The sequence below is a fragment of the Aedes aegypti genome, chromosome 1, assembly GCF_002204515.2.
Source record: "Aedes aegypti strain LVP_AGWG chromosome 1, AaegL5.0 Primary Assembly, whole genome shotgun sequence".
NCBI classification, from domain to species: domain Eukaryota; kingdom Metazoa; phylum Arthropoda; class Insecta; order Diptera; family Culicidae; genus Aedes; species Aedes aegypti.
The window spans coordinates 97,484,002-97,504,664 of record NC_035107.1 but is presented as its reverse complement, the minus strand read 5'-3'; the positions used below and the strand labels follow the sequence as shown (position 1 = coordinate 97,504,664).

Genomic DNA, 20,663 nt, shown 5'->3' with positions numbered 1-20,663 from the left:
TAACTTTTCAAACCCGAAAACAGTAAGCACAAAGTTTGTTATGAGTAATTGCCGTCGGATAAGGATTTATCGATTACCTTAGCGTTTAATTCATGTAATACCAACTGATAACAAGCACCCTCCTAGATGGCTTCAATTTCGCAATTTCCTGTAAATTCGAAGGATTTTCGGCACATTGAAGCATTTTTTCAACATCCTAATGAACATTCATCCATAACATAAATAATCATTTATTCATCGAAATTATAAAATATGTATCGTAATCAATAGTTAATGTTCGATTTATCTCCTCTCGACCAGATACGCTGCTAAAGATGGTTTAAGGTTAACTTACTGTAGACTCCTTCTATCTTTTCCAGTGTTGTCACGACATGAAGGTTAGATATTGTAAAATGAAGCCTCCTACATAACGCTAGTTTTATAACTCTTTCAAATCAATAATTTATAATTTTTAACGCAAGAAAACATTTCGACTTTCAACTAATTTTCAATAACCTAGTCTGCAAATGGCTTTAAGAACGCTTTAGGAAGGCTGTGAACGTAAATTTTTGGTGTGGAACTGTGTTCGACTGCTGAGACGATTACAGAGAAGATTGCGCTAAAGAAAATATAAGAATACATGTCTAACGTTCAGAGCCTACACTGTGAAATGCACGAATTTGTTTGTTACTCAGTTTTCTTTTGTGATTTAGTTTGTGTGTGTACTTTTTATGTTAAAAATGACTTTGTATTTTGCATTCGCTTTTAATCAACCACCCAGGCATAAAGCCGTTAGTAGCAGCAGTGTACTTGGAAGCCCGTATTGCGATCTAGCCCAACATTCGGAAGGGCCGTTTGTCATCTAAACGCTAAGTAGATGTTGTTAGCACAATTTGCGCGATGTCCACCGTCTACCCGGATGACACGATGGCGTTTTGTGATTTTGTAGCTGTGTTCGATGTAACCTTCTAGGTAGTCACGTCCTTGGAAATTTGGTGGCGCCGCAATCGTTTTGCTGGTTACACGCCGCTGGATTTGTGTTCCACGTAGAGGAAGTAGGTTCCTGCCGTGTACGCCAGGAAGTTGAACAGACCGAATACCTGGAAAGTAAAGAAATTGGAATGCTTGTAGAAAAGTGCTTTGATTCTCAAAAAGTTTGATCAAATATTCGTTATACCTATTTAAACAACATGGAAAGACTTGAAAAAAAAAATCGATTAATCGGAATGCAAACATAGATTCACGGAACATCGATTCAAAATCGTCCAAAGCTATGTGGAACACGTTTTTGTCTCAAGGACCAATTCAGCATGATTCCATTACCGTTTTCTAAAATATCATAGCACGTTGGCATAGTTTTTGAGATATTGACTGATCAAAATACATAATTTGACTATTTCAGCCAACTTGCATGCAAGTTTGCCAGATTGCATGGCAATTTATTTGCCTATTTTGCCACAGAATGCATGGGTATAACAACACTTATCAACAAAGTTCATAGTATATTCGATGCTCAAAAGTTATTTGTTGGTAGCTTAGAGAATTGTTGTATTTCACGATATAAGAGAAACGAGGAATTTTGTATGGGGGTTGCAAGCATGTTGAAAAAAGTTAAAGTCCTATATTGCATGCTTGGAGAATAAGCTCACAAAAAAGTGTGATAAATGATACCTTAAATTTTATGTAAATGTCAATGAAATCAGTGTTTTATACAGCTTTGGCGACCTGTAGCTAAAAATTGTGACGTGCTGGAACATTTCTGAAAACGGCATCAGATTCAGCGACCCCACATCTACTAGAGACACATCATTCGATCCTATCATTTTTGTTACGCTGTGTTAACATTAACAACAGTTGATTAGAAAAATTCAAATTTGCAAATTCCGTACAAACATTTAAAATTCATGTATTTTCCATTGAATAAGAAGCGTATAAAATTACCCCATCCTCCCCCCTTTTGAGGTGATGACATTAGGCCAAATAAACAATACTAGCACTACTTTATCAAAATTGCATATCAATATTTCCAATATTTAGCTGAGATATTCCAGATTTAACGCCCATTGTCACCCCAAAAACAGTAATTTTTGAAGCGATTTGCATAGAATTTCTTTTAAGCACTCTCCCACGAATTCCCCAAGAAATTACTTTACTTGAAAAAAATTTTTACAGGATTTTTCTAAATATTTTTCAAATCTTGTTTCTAGACAAACTAAATTAATTTCAATCTAGAATTCTCCAGGACTCTTCGAATTTTGTTTAGATTTCTTTTAATTATTATTAAGATGCTGTTTCATCGCGTTCTTCCAAAAATACTTGGAATAGATCAATTCCTTCATTGTTTACTCGAAGCCCACTGATAGATCTGTTAGTTTTGTGAAAACTACTGGGGGTTCTCAACAATTAAAAGCATACGTCCGGATGATGATGATGATGATGATGATGGGGTACTAACACAGACAAACAGACGTCACACTATCACCCAGTGTTGCTCGGGTTCATTTCCCCGAAAATAACATTTTCCGAACTACGAAGCCACGAAATACTACAACCATCCTCCTAAGATAGAAAAACAGATGGTTAAGCTTGAGTACTGCACATAAAATCGATCAATTTTGATCCCAGAGAGCCACAATTCAAGTTTCGGTGAAATGAAATGAGTGAGTGAGTGAGTGCGAATCATTTCACCGAAACTTGAATTGCGGCCTACCGACATCGAAACTGTCGGATCCCATGTGCAACACTCAAGCCCAACCACCTCCCCTTCCATCTCAGGAATACAACGCACAGTTATAACAGCTCATGGCTTCACAATTCGAATTTCGGGGAAATGAGTCTAGTCAACACTGCTATCACCGATGTCCAACGACCTCTTTTTAAACGGTCGATTCAAATATATAGAAGGTGGCCAATCTACCACCCGCAGCGCTAGTATCGTTTTTTCTTTTTGTGTTTGAAGTTCACACACTACCACCGCCTGTTGGCCCATCGGTCAAACACAGTGATTTTAGCATTGGGCGTACATGTTCTCACGACTAAGATTTTGATATTAATTTGTTCTAAGTGTTACGTCTGTGTTTGTCTGTGGTACTACAATCTATTGTAGCAAGGCATCTGCCTATAGCACCGGAACAATCTGAAAAGTGATTTGATCGAGATTGTATCACAGATAAACAGACGTCAGACTCTCATCATTGTCCATCGACCACCTTTTTAACGTTCGATTCGATTGCCACTCGCAGCGCTCGCATCGTTTTTGTTCTTGTACACACTACCGCCATCTGTTGGCCTGTCTGCCAAGCACACTTATTTTAGAATTGGGCGTACATGCCCTCCTGACTTGTTCTAAATGTTACGTCTGTTTGTCTGTGATTGTATTGTTGTTTGAGTTCAGTCAGTCGCCTGTATGAAGGGCCACAAACGGTTGTGGGAACCCGCAAGCAGAAACACTTGCACGCAACCCGCGGCAGAGGAAGAGAATCTTATTCCAAATGGAAGTTTTCACAAACAACTGTACAATCAAGCCCTCGATTGACAGAACATTCCTAATAGATGGGGTCGAAGAGCCGTGTCGTGGGCTCAAATCCTGGTCGAGGATCTTTCCGTAAAAAATACATAGGAATCTCTTATGAAATTTGCCTTAATAAACCTAAACTGAGTCATGCTTTTCGAATTCCATGCAATATCGTCCAGTTGAAGAACTCGACCATCTACGAATTGGATTAAATTTTACACATGTTTTCAATATGGTAGTATAAGTGTTTTCCATCGATAAATCGAACAATTTGAATATCGAGAATAACTTCTTAGAAAGGCCTACTTGTTTCGGCAATTTTTTTTATTATTATTATTATTTTTTCTGAAGAGATCCAACTTCAAAACTGTTGATTTTAGAGGTAGTGGACTATAATAAAAAACCAAACATGGGATAATATTTTATTTTTCTGTTATGAAAAATTTAAAAATAAAACCTAAATTACACGAGAAACCCATTTTTAAATATAATTTTAAGTTTTTGTCATAGAGTTTTGATATTAAACAGGTGTTAGAAAAAATGTTTAATGATGGGAAAGTTTTTTATAACAACTTTTCGATCAATTTTAATTTTTTTTAATATTTTTGTTAGTACGTTTTGTTGATAATATAAGAATAGGCTGACCATATGTCCCGTATTTAACGGGACAGTACCGGTTTCACGACGTACCCCGTCGACGTTCCGCCGGTTTATACAAAATGCTCATTTTGTCCCGTGAATGATAAACAGATTCAAAATTTAAATAACATCGTTCCAAAATATTGTAGAGTTCTTTATAGCTTATCCATCTATTTTATCAGTAGTTTTCAGTTCGACATCTAGAATCAAATTTTAATGAAACCTAGATTTGAAAAATCCGTCGCTCGAACATCATCAAAAAATCTATTCTACGTTAATCTTATACTATCAGAGTAAAGTGAAAAGCTAAAAAATAAAATTATTTTACACTGAGCAAAGTTATACCAAAGAAAAGGAAAAGTGTATGAGAATATATTGACCACGGTGTACAACCGAATGTTGAATCACGGTGTCACGCTCTCAATTATTATCGAATTTCCATGAACCACGGATATTATCGGAGAACGCACAGTGCGTTGCTCCATAGACAAAAATCGAATTTCAAATTATTTTATCCGGCGATAATAAGTATCCACAAGTGTTTATAGATAGCATCCGTTATTGAAACAAGTATTTATAAGCTATACAAAACACTAAAACTACCACAACAATGTCGAAAGTGACAATTGTCGGAGTAGCAGAAAAAAACTATTTTGTCGCATGTTTTCAACAATCCTTTCAACTAGCAGGAAGAGTGTTGAAATCAATCAAAATCTAAAAAAACACATGGCTGAAGATTGGTCAAGTATATTTGGTTTGATAAGAATACCAATTTTTACTCAAAATATGAGAAATCGCCACGTTGAGTTGGCTATGATATCAAACTTATGAAATAATAACATGTAACTTTGATTATCGATTCAAAAAAAGTTCCACCGATTTCCACACCAAATCATGCAGACATGTTCTTAGGGTAACCTCTAAGAGCTACGAAAGATACAGCTGCAACTCTTCGAGATTTTTGACTATTTTTAGGTATACTCCTTAACCAGCACAAGTATGAAAATGAGTTGTTTGTGATGAAAAAATCTGAAAATATTGCAACGCTATGTGGTCTCGGCTCAACCAGACATTACACCAGAGCAAGTTTATGCTTAAAATGATATATCTTAAATGTGGTTTTCAAGATATTATTCAAATTATATATAAAAAATGAAACAATGTTTTTACATGGAGGCGTATACGTAAGTCACTTTTTCAGCTATGATTGAGAAGAGACATAACAAATAACTTGTTACATCATTATGAAAAAGAAAAGTACAAATTGCATGGTTTTTCTTGGAAAATAATGAAATTGGCGCTTCAGATAGTTTCGCGATTATGCGTATATTACATGTCATTTATGCAAATTGTAGCTCTTTTGACCAGAAATCAATTTCCCTTTCCATACCGAGGTGCTTAAATGGTTAATGATCTTCCAGTTTTGATTTTTGTCCCGCACCTCCATACATTCAACGCACTGTGGAACGTTCCAAATTTGAGCACACCCACCCAGTGGATTACAACAAATTTAGTGCACATTTATATCAAGATTTGTTACAAATAATAAACTTTGTTTCATTTTTGTTATAAGCACTTTGAGTTGATGGAGGAAATTACAACATAAATAAAACAAATTCAGTTATAATAACAAAAGCTGTTTCAATTTCAAACATAATATTAACACAATTTGTTATAAATGCTTTGAGAGCAGTTGGTTATAACATATGTTGTTGTAATTCAGTTATGGAAAACAATAAAATGAGTTATACTTTCGTTTGATTTGAGACATAATGAGTTATTTATTTGTTTAAATCGTAACATATTTTGTTTCACTTTTGTTTAGTGTAGAGGAAATTGTATTATAATATTTGTTACTAACCAGCCAAAATTTATAACATATTTTGTTATAAAAAAACACGCTAACCTATTACAACTCTGTTGTAGTCCACTGGTCAGGTAAACATCTGATTGGATGATTAAAAAATACTCTGTCGGTGAAAATGTTCCTATACATTTTGTTTAGGATAGATTCAACTTCAAAATTGTCATACTTAGTACAGAAGAAAGACTGAAAGTCTTTCCAAATCTAAATTTGCCGTCAGATTATTTTAATACCTTCAAGATATAAAAATTTTGATCGAGATTTTCCTGGATACAAATTAAAGGAGCATGCAAATTTGTCAAAAATTGAAATTTTCATATTGTGTGATATTTAGCAGAAACAGAATAACTATGCAATGTATAAAATGATGCTTAAAAAACAAATTAAAACAAATAATAAATTACTGCAATTTACAAACAAATATTTCATGTTTGACGTATTTTGCTAGCTAAGAACCTTGAAATTATTCTGGACCATAATAATTATCATGATAACTTCTCACTGACTACTGCTCGAATTTTTCAAGTTTAATGCAAAAATGTGTCTATTAAATGATAAAACAAGCCATGGATCATGGACTGATACAAATATCGCTTTCCTCGATCGTGTTTCGTAATTGATTGAGATAGAATTTTGCAATGCCTGATGAATATCTGCTTGAGAAAGACTCTGAGGAGCGCCCTGCTATTCTAAGCGTGTACTTTATATTTATTATTTATTTTGATTTATTTAGATATTAATAGCTATTTAAAACAACAAATATTGATATTGAGGTAAAACATCTTCTACTCCAAAGATGGCTGATTCATGCCCCTAGTCATGTTTTGAAATGAACATGAGACGGTTGTCTGACATTTCCCCGAATGCAATTATCTCGAATGACGTTTTCCCGAATGAATTATTTCCCCGGGAAAATAATTTTTCCCGAATGTACCATTTCCCCGAAAAATCGTAATGTAAATGACATACTGAAAGCTATCCATGTTCTTGCTGCCAAAAAGTATTTAACGTGTTAGCTGATGTAAGATTAGACAAAAATTGAGTAATTTGTTAAACAAATCCATGTGTGTCAAGTTACAGATGCTCAAAATATTGTGCCACGAGCATTTGGCTCAAAATAACTTAGATTCATTTTTGTGATACCCTGATGAAAAAAGCGAGCTCATGATAGGCAGTTTCATTTGAAGCGGTATCTTTAGAGTATAGATATTTGGCTTATGAACATATGAATGAATGAACATTCGGTTTAGTTTTGCCTTCTTAGAATAATACTCAGGTAACAATGGTAGCTGAACAACAGTTGGTTTAGCTGAAAAGAGGCTGAATCAACTACATTTTAGCTGAACAAGCTGTTGCTCAACTACCAAAGTTACTTGGGTAGGTAGTTCTTTATATTCATACTGTTCCAATATTCAGTGACACTTAGCTGACAATCTTTCCCTTCTTTTAATAATAGGCTGTTCTATCACATTGTTTCGCATTATTACACAAAGATGTCTTATTTTACCAACCGTATTTGTGCTATATGTCCACTATGTTAAACGTAATTTCATTACACTTAGTGACTAGCTACAGTGAAACCATTGATCCTTAGAGTCTATTATATCTTGCACTACATAATTAAACCTTGAGTCTTTCTTCTCCCCCTGACAAACAATATTAGTTTTCCAGATAGAAATCTTTTTTATGTCTTGGATATAAACAATTTTCCCGAACGTCAATTTTTCCAAATCGTTCCTTAATGGGTCATCTAGTCGAAAACGTTAAATACAGATAACATGTTAGTAATGAATATTAAAAATGCTAATAATCACTAATTGAACAAAAAACATCGCCTATTTGGAAAAAAAAATCCTAATTGAGTAAAGTAATTAAGAGTAATTAAGTCTTAATTGATTAAGTAGATCGGAAGCATTGTAAAGGTTGGATCAACATATTAGAACCTGTAGTATTTGTTCGTTCGTTCGTACTTACCAGAAAAATCTAATCAAAGTTTCAGTAGCTCTATTAATTTGAATTGATATATTTATCTATGAAAAACAGCCTTCAACTAAAAGAAGCAGCTGCAAGCAGAAAAATATCAAACCAGCAAATCTTTAAAGAACTGCCTACGACGATAAGAAATTGTGAGTTTTAAAATTATCAACTATTTTGATGCCAATGATCATTAGACCAGTAATATAAAGCAGAACAACCTATGTTCTAAAGATTCAGGTTCGACAGAGCTACAATTTGCTTGACGTTGGTTTGTTTATGTGTTGATCACTGACCCAGTTGGTTCGAGTGAAAATCTCATAAGGGTCACGTCTTTGAATCCTGCAAACTGTTCTCAACCAGTCAAACTATATTTCATTATTCTGCCTTTGCCCGTTCATCTAGATGTCATTAAGATGAATTATGTTCGAACAACCAACATTAAGCGTCAGATTTGTTCATCTCTTGAATGTTCTTCCGAAACATTTTATGTATTTTTATTACGATTCTTAGCATAATAAAGGCGCGGTAAATGGCTGGGCATGGCGTACCATTGGTACCTCGCGTACCTGCAGGAATAAAATAGACCCCTTTGTGCGGTCCTTAGCCTCTTGCCCAGCAACTCCTATCCCTACCTCCTCGTGGTACTGGCCGGGGTACGAGTAACCTTGGGGAAGATCGGGTAACCAACCCCCGGTGGGAACTTTGGTCGTATGCTGACAGGGAAGGGGGGGTTTGCTTCTGCAAACCTTGAGCGTCTGTACTCCACGTTAGGAGCGGCTCACAACAGCGTCTGTTCCCCATGTCAGGGGCGGCTGATCATCGTCCGAGTGCCAGAGAAGGACTCTAAGCTAAACTGCGCACTATGGCCCTCCGAACATTTAGGGGGAATGGTCCTCCGGAAATCTAGGGGGTTGGTGTCAGGCCCTGCGAGCCAGCCGTAAAAACACATCAGCACAGGAACGTCAACGAGAGAATACGGACCGGAACAATCGGCAAAGACCACAGCGACGAAAATGGACTAGCGATTGGAAACTCGGTACGTGGAACTGCAAATCTCTCAACTTCATTGGAAGTACTCGCATACTCTCCGATGTACTGAAGACCCGCGGTTTCGACATCGTAGCGCTGCAGGAGGTGTGCTGGACAGGAGCATTGGTGCGAACGTTTAGAGGTAATCATACCATCTACCAGAGCTGCGGCAACACACGCGAGCTGGGAACAGCTTTTATAGTGAAGGGTGATATGCAAAGGCGCGTGATCGGGTGGTGGCCGATCAATGAACGAATGTGCAAGTTAAGAATCAAAGGCCGATTCTTTAACTTCAGCATAATCAACGTGCATAGCCCGCACTCCGGAAGCACTGATGATGACAAGGACGCATTTTACGCGCAGCTCGAACGCGAGTACGACCGCTGCCCAAGCCACGACGTCAAGTTCATCATAGGAGATTTGAATGCTCAGGTTGGCCAGGAGGAGGAGTTCAGACCGACGATTGGAAAGTTCAGCGCCCACCGGCTGACGAACGAGAACGGCCTACGACTGATAGATTTTGCCGCCTCCAAGAACGTGGACATTCGTAGCACCTATTTCCAGCACAGCCTCCCGTATCGGTACACCTGGAGATCACCTCAGCAGACAGAATCGCAAATCGACCACGTTTTGATCGATGGACGGCACTTTTCCGACATAACCGACGTCAGAACCTATCGTGGCGCCAACATTGACTCCGACCACTACCTGGTGATGGTGAAACTGCGCCCAAAACTATCCGTCATCAACAATGTACGGTACCGACGCCCGCCCCGGTACAATCTCGAGGGGCTGAAACAACCGGATGTCGCCAATGCGTACGCGCAGCATCTTGAGGCAGCTGGAGGACAGTCAAAGCAGCCATTAACGACGCTGCCGAAAGCGTTGTCGGATATGTGGAACGGAGCTCAAGAAACGATTGGTTCGACGAGGAGTGCCAAGAGGTTTTAGAGGAGAAGAATGCAGCGCGGGCTGCAATGCTGCAGCATGGTACGCGGCAAAACGTGGAACGATACAGACTGAAGCGGAAACAGCAAACCCGCCTATTCCGGGACAAAAAGCGCCGCCTGGAAGAGGTGGAATGCCAAGAGATGGAGTTGCTGTATCGTTCTCAAGAAACGCGGAAGTTCTATCAGAAGCTCAACACATCCCGCAAAGGCTTCGTGCCGCGAGCTGAGATGTGCCGGGATAAGGATGGGAGCATCTTGACGGACGGACGCGAGGCGATCGAACGGTGGAAGCAGCACTACGATGAACACCTGAATGGCGCAGAGAACACAGGCACAGAAGGTCAGGACAGCGAAGGCGATGGCTACGTCAGCACAGCGGATAGCGGAAATCAACCAGCTCCCACGATGGGGGAAGTTAAGGATGCCATTCAACAGCTCAAGAACAACAAAGCCGCTGGCAAGGATGGTATCGGAGCCGAACTCATCAAGATGGGCCCGGACAGGTTGGCCGCTTGTCTGCATCGGCTGATAGTCAGAATCTGGGAAACGGAACAGCTACCGGAGGAGTGGAAGCAAGGCGTTATATGCCCTATCTACAAAAAGGGCGACAAACTGGAGTGTGAAAATTATCGTGCAATCACCATCCTAAACGCCGCCTATAAAGTGCTATCCCAGATTCTCTTCCGTCGTCTATCACCTATAGCAAACGAGTTCGTGGGAAGTTATCAAGCAGGTTTCATCGACGGCCGCTCGACAACGGACCAGATCTTTTCCGTGCGGCAAATCCTCCAGAAATGCCGTGAGTACCAGGTCCCTACGCACCATTTGTTCATCGATTTCAAGGCGGCATACGATAGTATCGACCGCATAGAGCTATGGAAAATCATGGACGAGAACAGCTTTCCCGGGAAGCTCACAAGATTGATCAGAGCAACGATGGACGGTGTGCAAAACTGCGTGAAGATCTCGGGCGAACACTCCAGTTCGTTCGAGTCTCGGCGGGGACTACGACAGGGCGATGGACTTTCGTGCCTGTTGTTCAATATTGCGCTTGAAGGTGTCATGCGGAGAGCCGGACTTAACAGTCGAGGCACGATTTTCACGAGATCCGGACAATTTGTTTGCTTTGCGGACGACATGGATATTATTGGGAGAAAATTTGAAACGGTGGCAGATTTGTTCACCCGCCTGAAACGCGAAGCAACAAGAGTCGGGCTAATGGTGAATGCGTCGAAAACAAAGTACATGCTGGTTGGCGGAACTGAGCGCGACAGGACCCGCCTAGGAAGCAGTGTTACGATAGACGGGGATACCTTCGAGGTGGTGGACGAGTTCGTCTACCTCGGATCCTTGTTGACGGCTGACAACAATGTTAGTCGGGAAATACGAAGGCGCATCATCAGCGGAAGTCGTGCCTACTATGGGCTCCAGAAGAAACTGCGGTCAAGAAAGATTCACCCCCGCACCAAATGCACGATGTACAAAACGCTCATAAGACCGGTAGTCCTCTATGGGCATGAGGCGTGGACTATGCTCGAGGAGGACTTGCAAGCTCTTGGGGTTTTCGAACGCCGAGTGCTAAGGACGATCTTCGGCGGCGTGCAGGAGAACGGCGTGTGGCGGCGAAGGATGAACCACGAGCTCGCTCAACTCTACGGCGAACCCAGTATCGTGAAGGTAGCTAAAGCTGGAAGGATACGCTGGGCAGGGCATGTTGCAAGAATGCCGGACAACAACCCTGTAAAGATGGTGTTCGCCACGAATCCGGTCGGAACAAGAAGGCGTGGGGCGCAGCGAGCTAGGTGGATTGATCAGGTACACCAGGACCTGGAGAGCGTGGGTCAGCGAGGGAATTGGCGAAATATTGTTGGCGAGGCTTTATCAAGATAATTGATGTAAAGCCAAATAAGTAAGTAAGTAAGCATAATAAAATTTGAATACCGAACTTAACATTTTTAACATATTTTCAAAAGCAGGCCTGCCAGAAAAAAAAAACTGTCATCGATTTTCACTCCAAATATCGTATCTCTCTTCTGTGAATGAAGGTGATAAGATGCAACTTATTCCCCCCAAGACGCAAGATTACCAAGAATTCTGAAGTGAAAAATTGCTAACGACTTAGTATTTTGTCACCTTTATTCAGAGAAGAGTAGATCGATGAATTCTAGCATATGCTTAAATAATTCTATTTATGGCTTTCTACTATTGCGTGAAGCAGAAATAAAAATGTTGATGCTTTCTTTGTGAGATTTGTGACTCTGAAGTTCTGGCACCATATTGATAAATGTTTCTAAGCTGTTGCATCTTTAAAAGATGAGTGTTTCTAGAAAGATTTTTACATTTTACATTAAATAATACATTTATATTACTTACCCCCGCAGCAATATTCGCACTCCTATAGTAACCGTACAAGTTCGACCACGATGCCAACTGCACAATAAACGCAATCAGGTACAGGAACGTCGCAATGCCCGTATTTATCAATTCCTAAAATGCAAAGCAAACGCAGTCAGATTGATTCCGAAAACTCTTGTCTTGTGTCGTAAAATCGATCCCGCCTTCGAATCGAAATAATCGTTTCAAATCACACACCACAAAAGGAATCACGCTTCATTGGCTAACTGGGAGTCGACGACGAGACGGATTCGATTACACACTCTACCTGCTTGCTACGTCGGAGCATGGTTTCGAGGGTTTTTACGAGTTCTGGCGCATCATTTGAGGAGGGACTAAGTGCAAAACGTAAACCAACGTGGTTTTTCATTATTCGTATCGATATCTACATAAAGTAAGACTACCTACTTTCACACAAATTGAGAACGCGTTCTCAGAGATGATTTTATACAAATTTATAAAAAGTATATCTGATAATGAGACAATGAGAAAAGGACCTAACTGAAAATTTGCCAAAACTAAATTGGCATTTTGTACATTTTGTTTGCAATATTTTGTTATTATATTGTGACTATGTCTAATCAGAGGCCAAAACTGTAAGGACCAAAATTTAAAATGTCATTGGCTACGTCTGAGTGTTAAACACATGTATAAAACTAGAAAAAATAATTGGATTTGAAATAGGATTATTCAATATATTACTGAATATTCTTCTTCGTTTTGCAGGTCGACCTTCTTTCAAATGTTACGCTAGATTTGTACCGAGAGGCGATCATAAAGGTATCGGATTTATTTCTCGTGGGTGGGATCGACTTCCATATACAAAACATTGTCCCAGGCATTATTGGAGCTACCTACCGTCAGAATCCAGTTGATTGGCAGATTCAGTACTTCCCGAATGCCGAGCAGGTACACGAAACTCCACAGGACGGTGGCAATGAATGATGTGACCACGACGAACAGAAACCAGTGTGTGCCTCCGATTAGGGCAGGTGACGCACAGGCCATACAAATGATACCGAACACCTGTGGGAGAGGAGAAATTGTTGATCGATTAGATTCCGCGTCTAAAACATCAAACAGATACCCAAGATAAATACTTAAGGAAAGTATGTCCACGCGGACAAACATTAAGTGCCATGGGAGTAGCAAGAAGGGGGTTTGAGCAGAACCTCGAATTTACCCAACTTGTCATTATCAATACCTTAAGCTATGTTTTTTTTTTTTCATCCAGAAATTCATCCCAGAGTTTTGGAGATTTCCTCAGGAATTCTTCTAAGTTTTTTCCTAGAATTCTTACAGAACTGCTCAATCAACCCATGAATTTTTCAAAAATTCAAACAGAAATTTCACTAAGAGCATCCCTAAGCATTGCCCTTAGTAGGGATTCCCCAGGAAATTTCTACAGAGAAGAAGAAATATTCTAAAAAAATTCTTTTAAAAACTACCTGTGCAAATCTTTGTGAAAGCTCTTGAAAAAAACTGAAGTAATTCTGGTAGAACCTACCTAAGATGTTTCTGGATGAACTTTTATGGAATTTAATTGCCCAAAAATTCTATGAAAGTTTATTTAGAAGTTAGAGGAAATACTTTAACATGAATCTCTGTTGGAGTTTCGGTGAGCTGAAAGATATACTTAAATTCTAAGATTACTTCTTCTTCTTCTTGGTATTACGTCCTCCCTGGGACAGAGCCTGCATCTCATCTTAGTCTTCTTATGAGCACTGCCACAGTTATTAACTGAGAGCTTTCTTTGCCAAAGTTGCAATTTTCGCATTCGTATATCATGTGACAGGTACGATTATGCATTATGCCCAGGGAAGTCAAGGAATTTTCCATTATGAAAAGATCCTGGACCGACCGGAAATCAAACCCAGATACCTTCAGCATGGCTTCGCTTTATAGCCGCGGACTCAAACCACTTGGCTAAGGAAGGCTCCAAGATTATGGTATGAATTAAAGATGTACAGAAGAGCACTATACCAAATAGTTAAAATTGAATTATTCGGTCAAATGAATTTGGACGAATAATGTTTTTACATTTTTCATATAACCATTTCCCAGGCTAGTGCAGAAGCTGTGAATAATGATCGTGTATGAAATTCGTGAATCCTGTCTACGCCCATGTTAGGTATTAGCAAACGCATTGTTTGCTTCCCACGGAAGACGAGATACATTCGAAGGCACTCCAAGCAATGTGACACCAATCTCCAGTGGACACGATTGGGCACAACAGGGCCCAACATAACTAGCTCCCACTCCAATGCATAACGGTTAAGAAAAAATGCCCTTTAGCGCTCCGTGAGATAGATATCGAAAGCATCATCGATGATCTTGAGGAGCTGCTTATTCGGCGCTCTTTTACCGCGGAGGAGGCAACTTTGTAGCCCTACTTGAGCATTATCTGGTCGGTAAATAACTGCTACGATGATTGTTTGCATACATATTGGTAATCTGCCCTGAGACCATTCATTCAACAACGCAACGAGTAAGTGAGTAGGTTGCACAAACGGACATCCGATTACACTGGGGAACACGTTTTTGTCTCCAGCATCAAAATACCTCTATTTACTTAATTAAGGGTTGCTGAACCCATTGCCGTTTACAAAAATATCATAGCACATCCAGATTTTGAGATATTGGTTGTTGAAAATGCAAAAATTGACTATTTTAGCCAACTTGCATGCAAGTTTGCCAGCTTGTAAGGCAATTCATTTGCTTAATTTGCCACAGAATTCAAACTATATGTGTATAACAATACTTATCATCAAAGTTTATGATATTTTTGATACGGAAAAGTTATTTTTTGATGGTTTAGAAAAGTTTTGTATTTTGCCATATAAGAGAAACGAAGAACTTTGTATGGAGACTGCAAACATGTTGAGATCGGTTTAATCTAAATTTAATCGTAAAACTTTAACCAAAATATATTTAAAACAAAAGTTTGAGTCCTTTTTTGCATGCCTGGTGGGTAAGATCACAAAAAAGTTTGATAAAATATTCTTCAAATTTTATGTAAACATCAATAAAACCAATGTTTTATACAACTTTGGCGACCTGTAGCTAAAAATTGTGACGTGCTGGGAAATATCTGAGAACGGCATCAGATTCAGCAACCCCAAACCTACAAGAGACACATAATTTGATCCTTGAGACACGCAAAAATGTAATTTTTGTTGCGCTGTGTTACCCAATCACAATATGTCAACTCGTCGATTTCCAATTAACATTTTTATGATGTTGGTCACTAGAGTGTATTGCAATTGGATGGTTCTTCTTAACTCATCGAGTTCTTCAGTTAACTCATCAGGTACTTCAAATGAAATTATAACTTATTGTCAAAATTTTAACAGGATGAGAAGCGCAGCCAAATTGACTGAAATTTATCGTAAAGTATCAAGTTGCGCATACTCTGTTATTCGGGGAACTGAAACGAGTTGGGATGAGAGTATACGGAGTGAAGAAATTTTTGGAAATAATTACAATGTTTATAGAGCTGATCGTAATTATCAATGGTCTGAAAAAAAAGTCGGGTGGCGGAGTTTTAATCGCAGTTTTAGCAAAATTGAACTCTGAAATTATCGTTACCACTAAATTTAAAGAATTTGAGCACGTGTGGGCGAAAGTGCAATTGTCTGGCGAGACACATATTTTTGTCTCCGTATACTTTCCTCCTAACAATGCGTGCAAAGAAACATACGATAAATTTTTTAGTGTAGCGGAAAATGTTATGTCTAGATTATCCCCTGAAGTTAAGATTCATATTTACGGTGATTTTAATCTACGCAACATTTGATTTTATACCAGATATGGACAATGATTATATATTACTCCCAGTCATTGGAGAAAGTGAATTGCTACAGTTTATATTTGACAAAATTGCAAACTTAGGTCTTAATCAAATCAATCATGTAAAAAATCAACAAAACTGTTATCTTGATCTCTTGCTGACAAACGTCTCTGATGACTTTTGTGTTAATGAGGCATTGACTCCACTTTGGAAAAATGAAGTGTTTCATACGGCAATAGAATTTTCTCAGTTTATTAGATTTCTATAATGACAATGAATTTGAGGAAGTATTCGACTTTAATTCAGCTAACTATGACAACATTAGAAATAAATTGAATAACATTAACTGGCAATCGATTTTGAGAAGCAAAGATGATGTAAATAATTCAACAGAAGTTTTCTACAACTGTTTGTTCCAAATAATATTAGAAGAAGTACCAATCATTAAAAGAAGGTGTAATGGTTTTTCAAAACATCCTGTTTGGTTCAATAAAGAAATAATAAATTTGAAGAATCGTAAACAGAAATTACATAAAATTTACAAAAAGCATAAAAGTCAAGAGAATTTACAATTATATTTGAATATGAGCGTACAGCTCAACTCAGCAATGCGATTGGCATATGAAAGCTACAACTCCAAAACTGAGCAAGAAATCAAAAACTGTCCAAAGAATTTCTTCAACTATGTTAAATCTAAACTAAAATCCAATAACTTTCCTTCTACAATGTATTGTAATGAAAAAGGTTGGCCATACCTCACAAGATATATGCAACTTATTTTCAATTTTTTTTTCAAGAAGTATACACAACATACTCTGAAGCTGATCGTGATTATGAATATTTCGATTTCCATCCTGAATTTCCTAACGATGTTGGTATCAGTCATATAAATGTGCATGAAATATTGAATGGTTTGAAAAACTTGGATGCAACCAAAGGAAATGGACCGGATGGAGTTCCACCAATCTTCATGAAGACTTTAGCAATTGAATTAACTACTCCCTTATTTTGGCTCTTTAATATGTCACTGGAGTCTGGAGTCTTTCCAAAGATGTGGAAAAGCTCATACCTTATTCCCATTTTCAAATCTGGCAAGAAATCTGATATTATTAACTATCGTGGCATTGCCCTTATTTCGTGCATCCCGAAGCTCTTTGAGGCCATCATAAATGAAAAATTATTCATCCAAATCAAAAACAGAATAACTACAGCGCAGCACGGCTTTTTTAAAATGCGATCGACAGCCACTAATTTGCTCGAATTTGTAAATTATTCATTGAGTGCTATGGAAAATGGAAATCATGTAGAAGCTTTATACACAGATTTTAGTAAAGCATTTGACCGTGTTGACATACCCATGCTTATATTTAAACTGCTGAAATGGATTGAATCATATTTAACAACTCGCGAGCTAATAGTGAAATTCAAAGGAAAAAAGTCAACTCCAATACATGCCACTTCAGGGGTTCCACAAGGCTCTCATTTAGGTCCGCTTTTGTTTATACTGTTTGTGAACGATTTGTCGTTTATTCTTGACAAAATAAAAGTATTAATCTATGCTGACGATATGAAACTTTATTTGGAAATAAAAACTGCACAGGACATACATACTTTTAAACACGAAGTACAAATCTTCCACACGTGGTGTCAGAAAAGCCTACTACAACTGAATGTAAAAAAATGTAACCTGATATCTTTTAACAGGAAAAGAGACATTCCCAATGTAACAATAACTTTAGGCAATCAAAATGTTGAAAAATGTAATAGAATCAGAGACTTAGGCATAATTTTAGACTCAAAACTTACTTTCATTGATCACTATAACACTATGATAAATAAAGCTAATAATATGTTAGGCTTCATTAAACGCTTCGCTTATAACTTCAATGATCCATACACAATAAAAACATTGTTCATTGCCTATGTTAGATCAATACTTGAATATTGCAGCATAATTTGGTCACCTTTTTCAACAGTACATGATGAAAGGATAGAGTCGGTGCAAAAACAATTTTTATTATATGCTCTTCGCAAATTAGGTTGGACAGAATTCCCATTACCTTCTTACAAAGCTAGATGTATGTTGATTAATATTCAATCACTAAGAGAGCGTCGTGAATATGCAATGATTTCATTTATAAACGATATTGTATCCCATAAAGTTGATTCACCAGAATTATTATCTAAATTAAACTTTTATGTACCATCCAGACGTTTACGCCATCGAGAACTATTTGCAATCAACTATCACCGTACTAATTATGCAAAATTTGGGCCAATGAACCAAATGATGACTACTTATAATAAACATTACAATTCAATCGACTTAACTTGGTCCAAAGCGAAGCTAAAACAATACTTCCGCACATTATCTTAAGAAGAAAAATTAGGTAATTGAATGTAGAAGTGTAACTAGCGCATAAGAAACTCTCTGTAACGGTCTACAAACATGATTGACGACAATAAATAAATAAATGACATTGGATTACTTTAATCGGTTTTATCTTCTTCTTCTTCATCATGGCATTACATAATAACTGTGACAGAGCATGCTTCACAGCTTAGTGTTCTTATGAGCTTTCTTTGCCAAAATTGCCATTTTCGCATTCGTATATCGTGTGGCAGGTACGATGATACTCTATGCCCAGAGAAGTCAAGACAATTTCCATTACGAAAATATCCTGGACCGACCGGGAATCGAACCTAGACACTTCCAGCATGGCTTTACTTTCGGTGTAATTCTTCTCATAATTCAAAAAGAATATTTCTTGAGTTGAAATTCAAACGTGTGTACAAACCAAATAGAACTCCCTAAAAACTAAGACGGTTTCAATGCTCTAAGCCTTTCAAAATCATAAGAAATCATAAGATCATCCAAGAGCGTCGAGAATTTGATGTTGAAAACTCTGAAAAGATTGCTTTCCATGACCGCTGTGGATATGCATAGGTATTCTCGGTCTCTAGTAACAATTGTTGTCAAACTAACATTTCTTCCATTCCCTAATGACCGTTAGGACGTAGCCGGCGCCATTATGGATTTTTAAATATTAAGCTCTCGATATGTGCACATTGAATGGTTAGCTAATTCCAAGCTATCCATTGGATCTCTGTGCAACTCCGTGATCGACAAAAGCAGAGGAATTCTGGTCAATCACGAAGTAGCTACAACTAATTGTACTAACATCAATGCTAAGGTTCATAAATTATGCTTAGAATTACTGCAGGGATTGCTATACTAATGCAGTCATAGACTTTTTCAAGCATTAGTTAGATATGTTCCAGGAAGAGGAAGGAGTCTTCGCAAAATTTCGCGAGTATTAGTGCTCAAGTACACGCAGCCTTTCCCTATGAAAATCACGGTTTTACTCCATTTTTTTCATTCACAATCATACCTACGAGCTGAAGAATTTTCTCAAGCTGTTCAAGAATGCTTCCCAGTAGGACTATTCAAATTCCAAAAAAAGTTTGTGAATTCACGCCGGTATTGTTTTCTTTTAATAAAAAGAGCACCAGTGGTTACACTTTAATTATGCTACTGATTCTAAGTAGCGTCTGATGATTGTCTGATGATTGACCTGAGACATAACAACTGTTCTTGTGATAAGAGAGTAGCAACTGCTGGCGGTCAGTCATGATCATGCTCAGGAGTGACAGAAGTCCTGCGAGAATAATGTCGTGAAGGATCATGATTGAACATCTTGACAAAAGTATGTATAAGTTACACAGTACTTTACCAATTCCAAAATCCAAAAAAAAAAACGTTTGGACTTTGTCAAGGATCTTCCAACAATAAAACAGTACTTTTGCCATTAAGTTACGATATTATTTATAATTCATTATTAATTTTAGTTCAGAAAAAAACTAAAACGAAACAATAATTGAATGTAAACGACAACGCTTTAAATCTAGGTGTTTGAAGCCGTAAAAATTTACATGAGGTTTATTTTTCAGTTAATTTACACGTAAATTTACTTGATAATCAACTTGTATGATGATAGCATGCAAACCAAACTGTTTTAAAACATGGCCGGTACAAGACGTCGCGAGTTATCTCGTTCGCAATCGATCAATTGGTGATCAATTTTGATGTGCTGGGAATTGGAAAATAAAACGATTTCTGCAATTAGTGACGATGGAGTATGATACATGATTATAAGCGGTGCGGTAGTGATGCTTCGCTTATTCGCCTCGAAAAGTACATAACTGCAATAGAAAACACATGGCATGAAGTGAAATCTATAGAGATTTACTTTTTCATCATAGCATAGCATAGACTGACTGTACATGTCAATGGTTGCTACTCCGTGATTGATCGGAACTGGTAAGAATTGCACTACGATCCAAATGAATAAGGGATGGGAGTTTCCGCTTACTCTCGAAGTGCAATTATAGCAGATCTAATATTATTGATCAATAACGGCGCCGGTCAAGTCCTTACAGTCAGTTGGGATGGGGAAGGAATGTTAGGGTGTAATGATTGTTGCTTCTAGAGACCGAGAATACCTCTGCATCTCCACAATCAGCACG

At 38.0% G+C, this 20,663-nt stretch overlaps 1 protein-coding gene across 1 annotated transcript in view; it reads right to left on the bottom strand.

Moving 5' to 3' along the window:
• Positions 1-200: 200 nt before the first annotated feature.
• LOC5572011 (CKLF-like MARVEL transmembrane domain-containing protein 4) overlaps positions 201-20,663 on the bottom strand; it is a 41,359-nt gene continuing 20,896 nt past the window's right edge. Inside the window, exons 2-4 of the mRNA XM_021843200.1 lie at positions 13,205-13,372; positions 12,326-12,439; positions 201-1,079 (exon numbers count right to left, since the gene is read on the bottom strand). Coding sequence (XP_021698892.1) covers positions 999-1,079; positions 12,326-12,439; positions 13,205-13,372 — 363 coding nt within the window. The 3' untranslated portion in view covers positions 201-998. The remainder of the gene's footprint in view (positions 1,080-12,325; positions 12,440-13,204; positions 13,373-20,663) is intronic.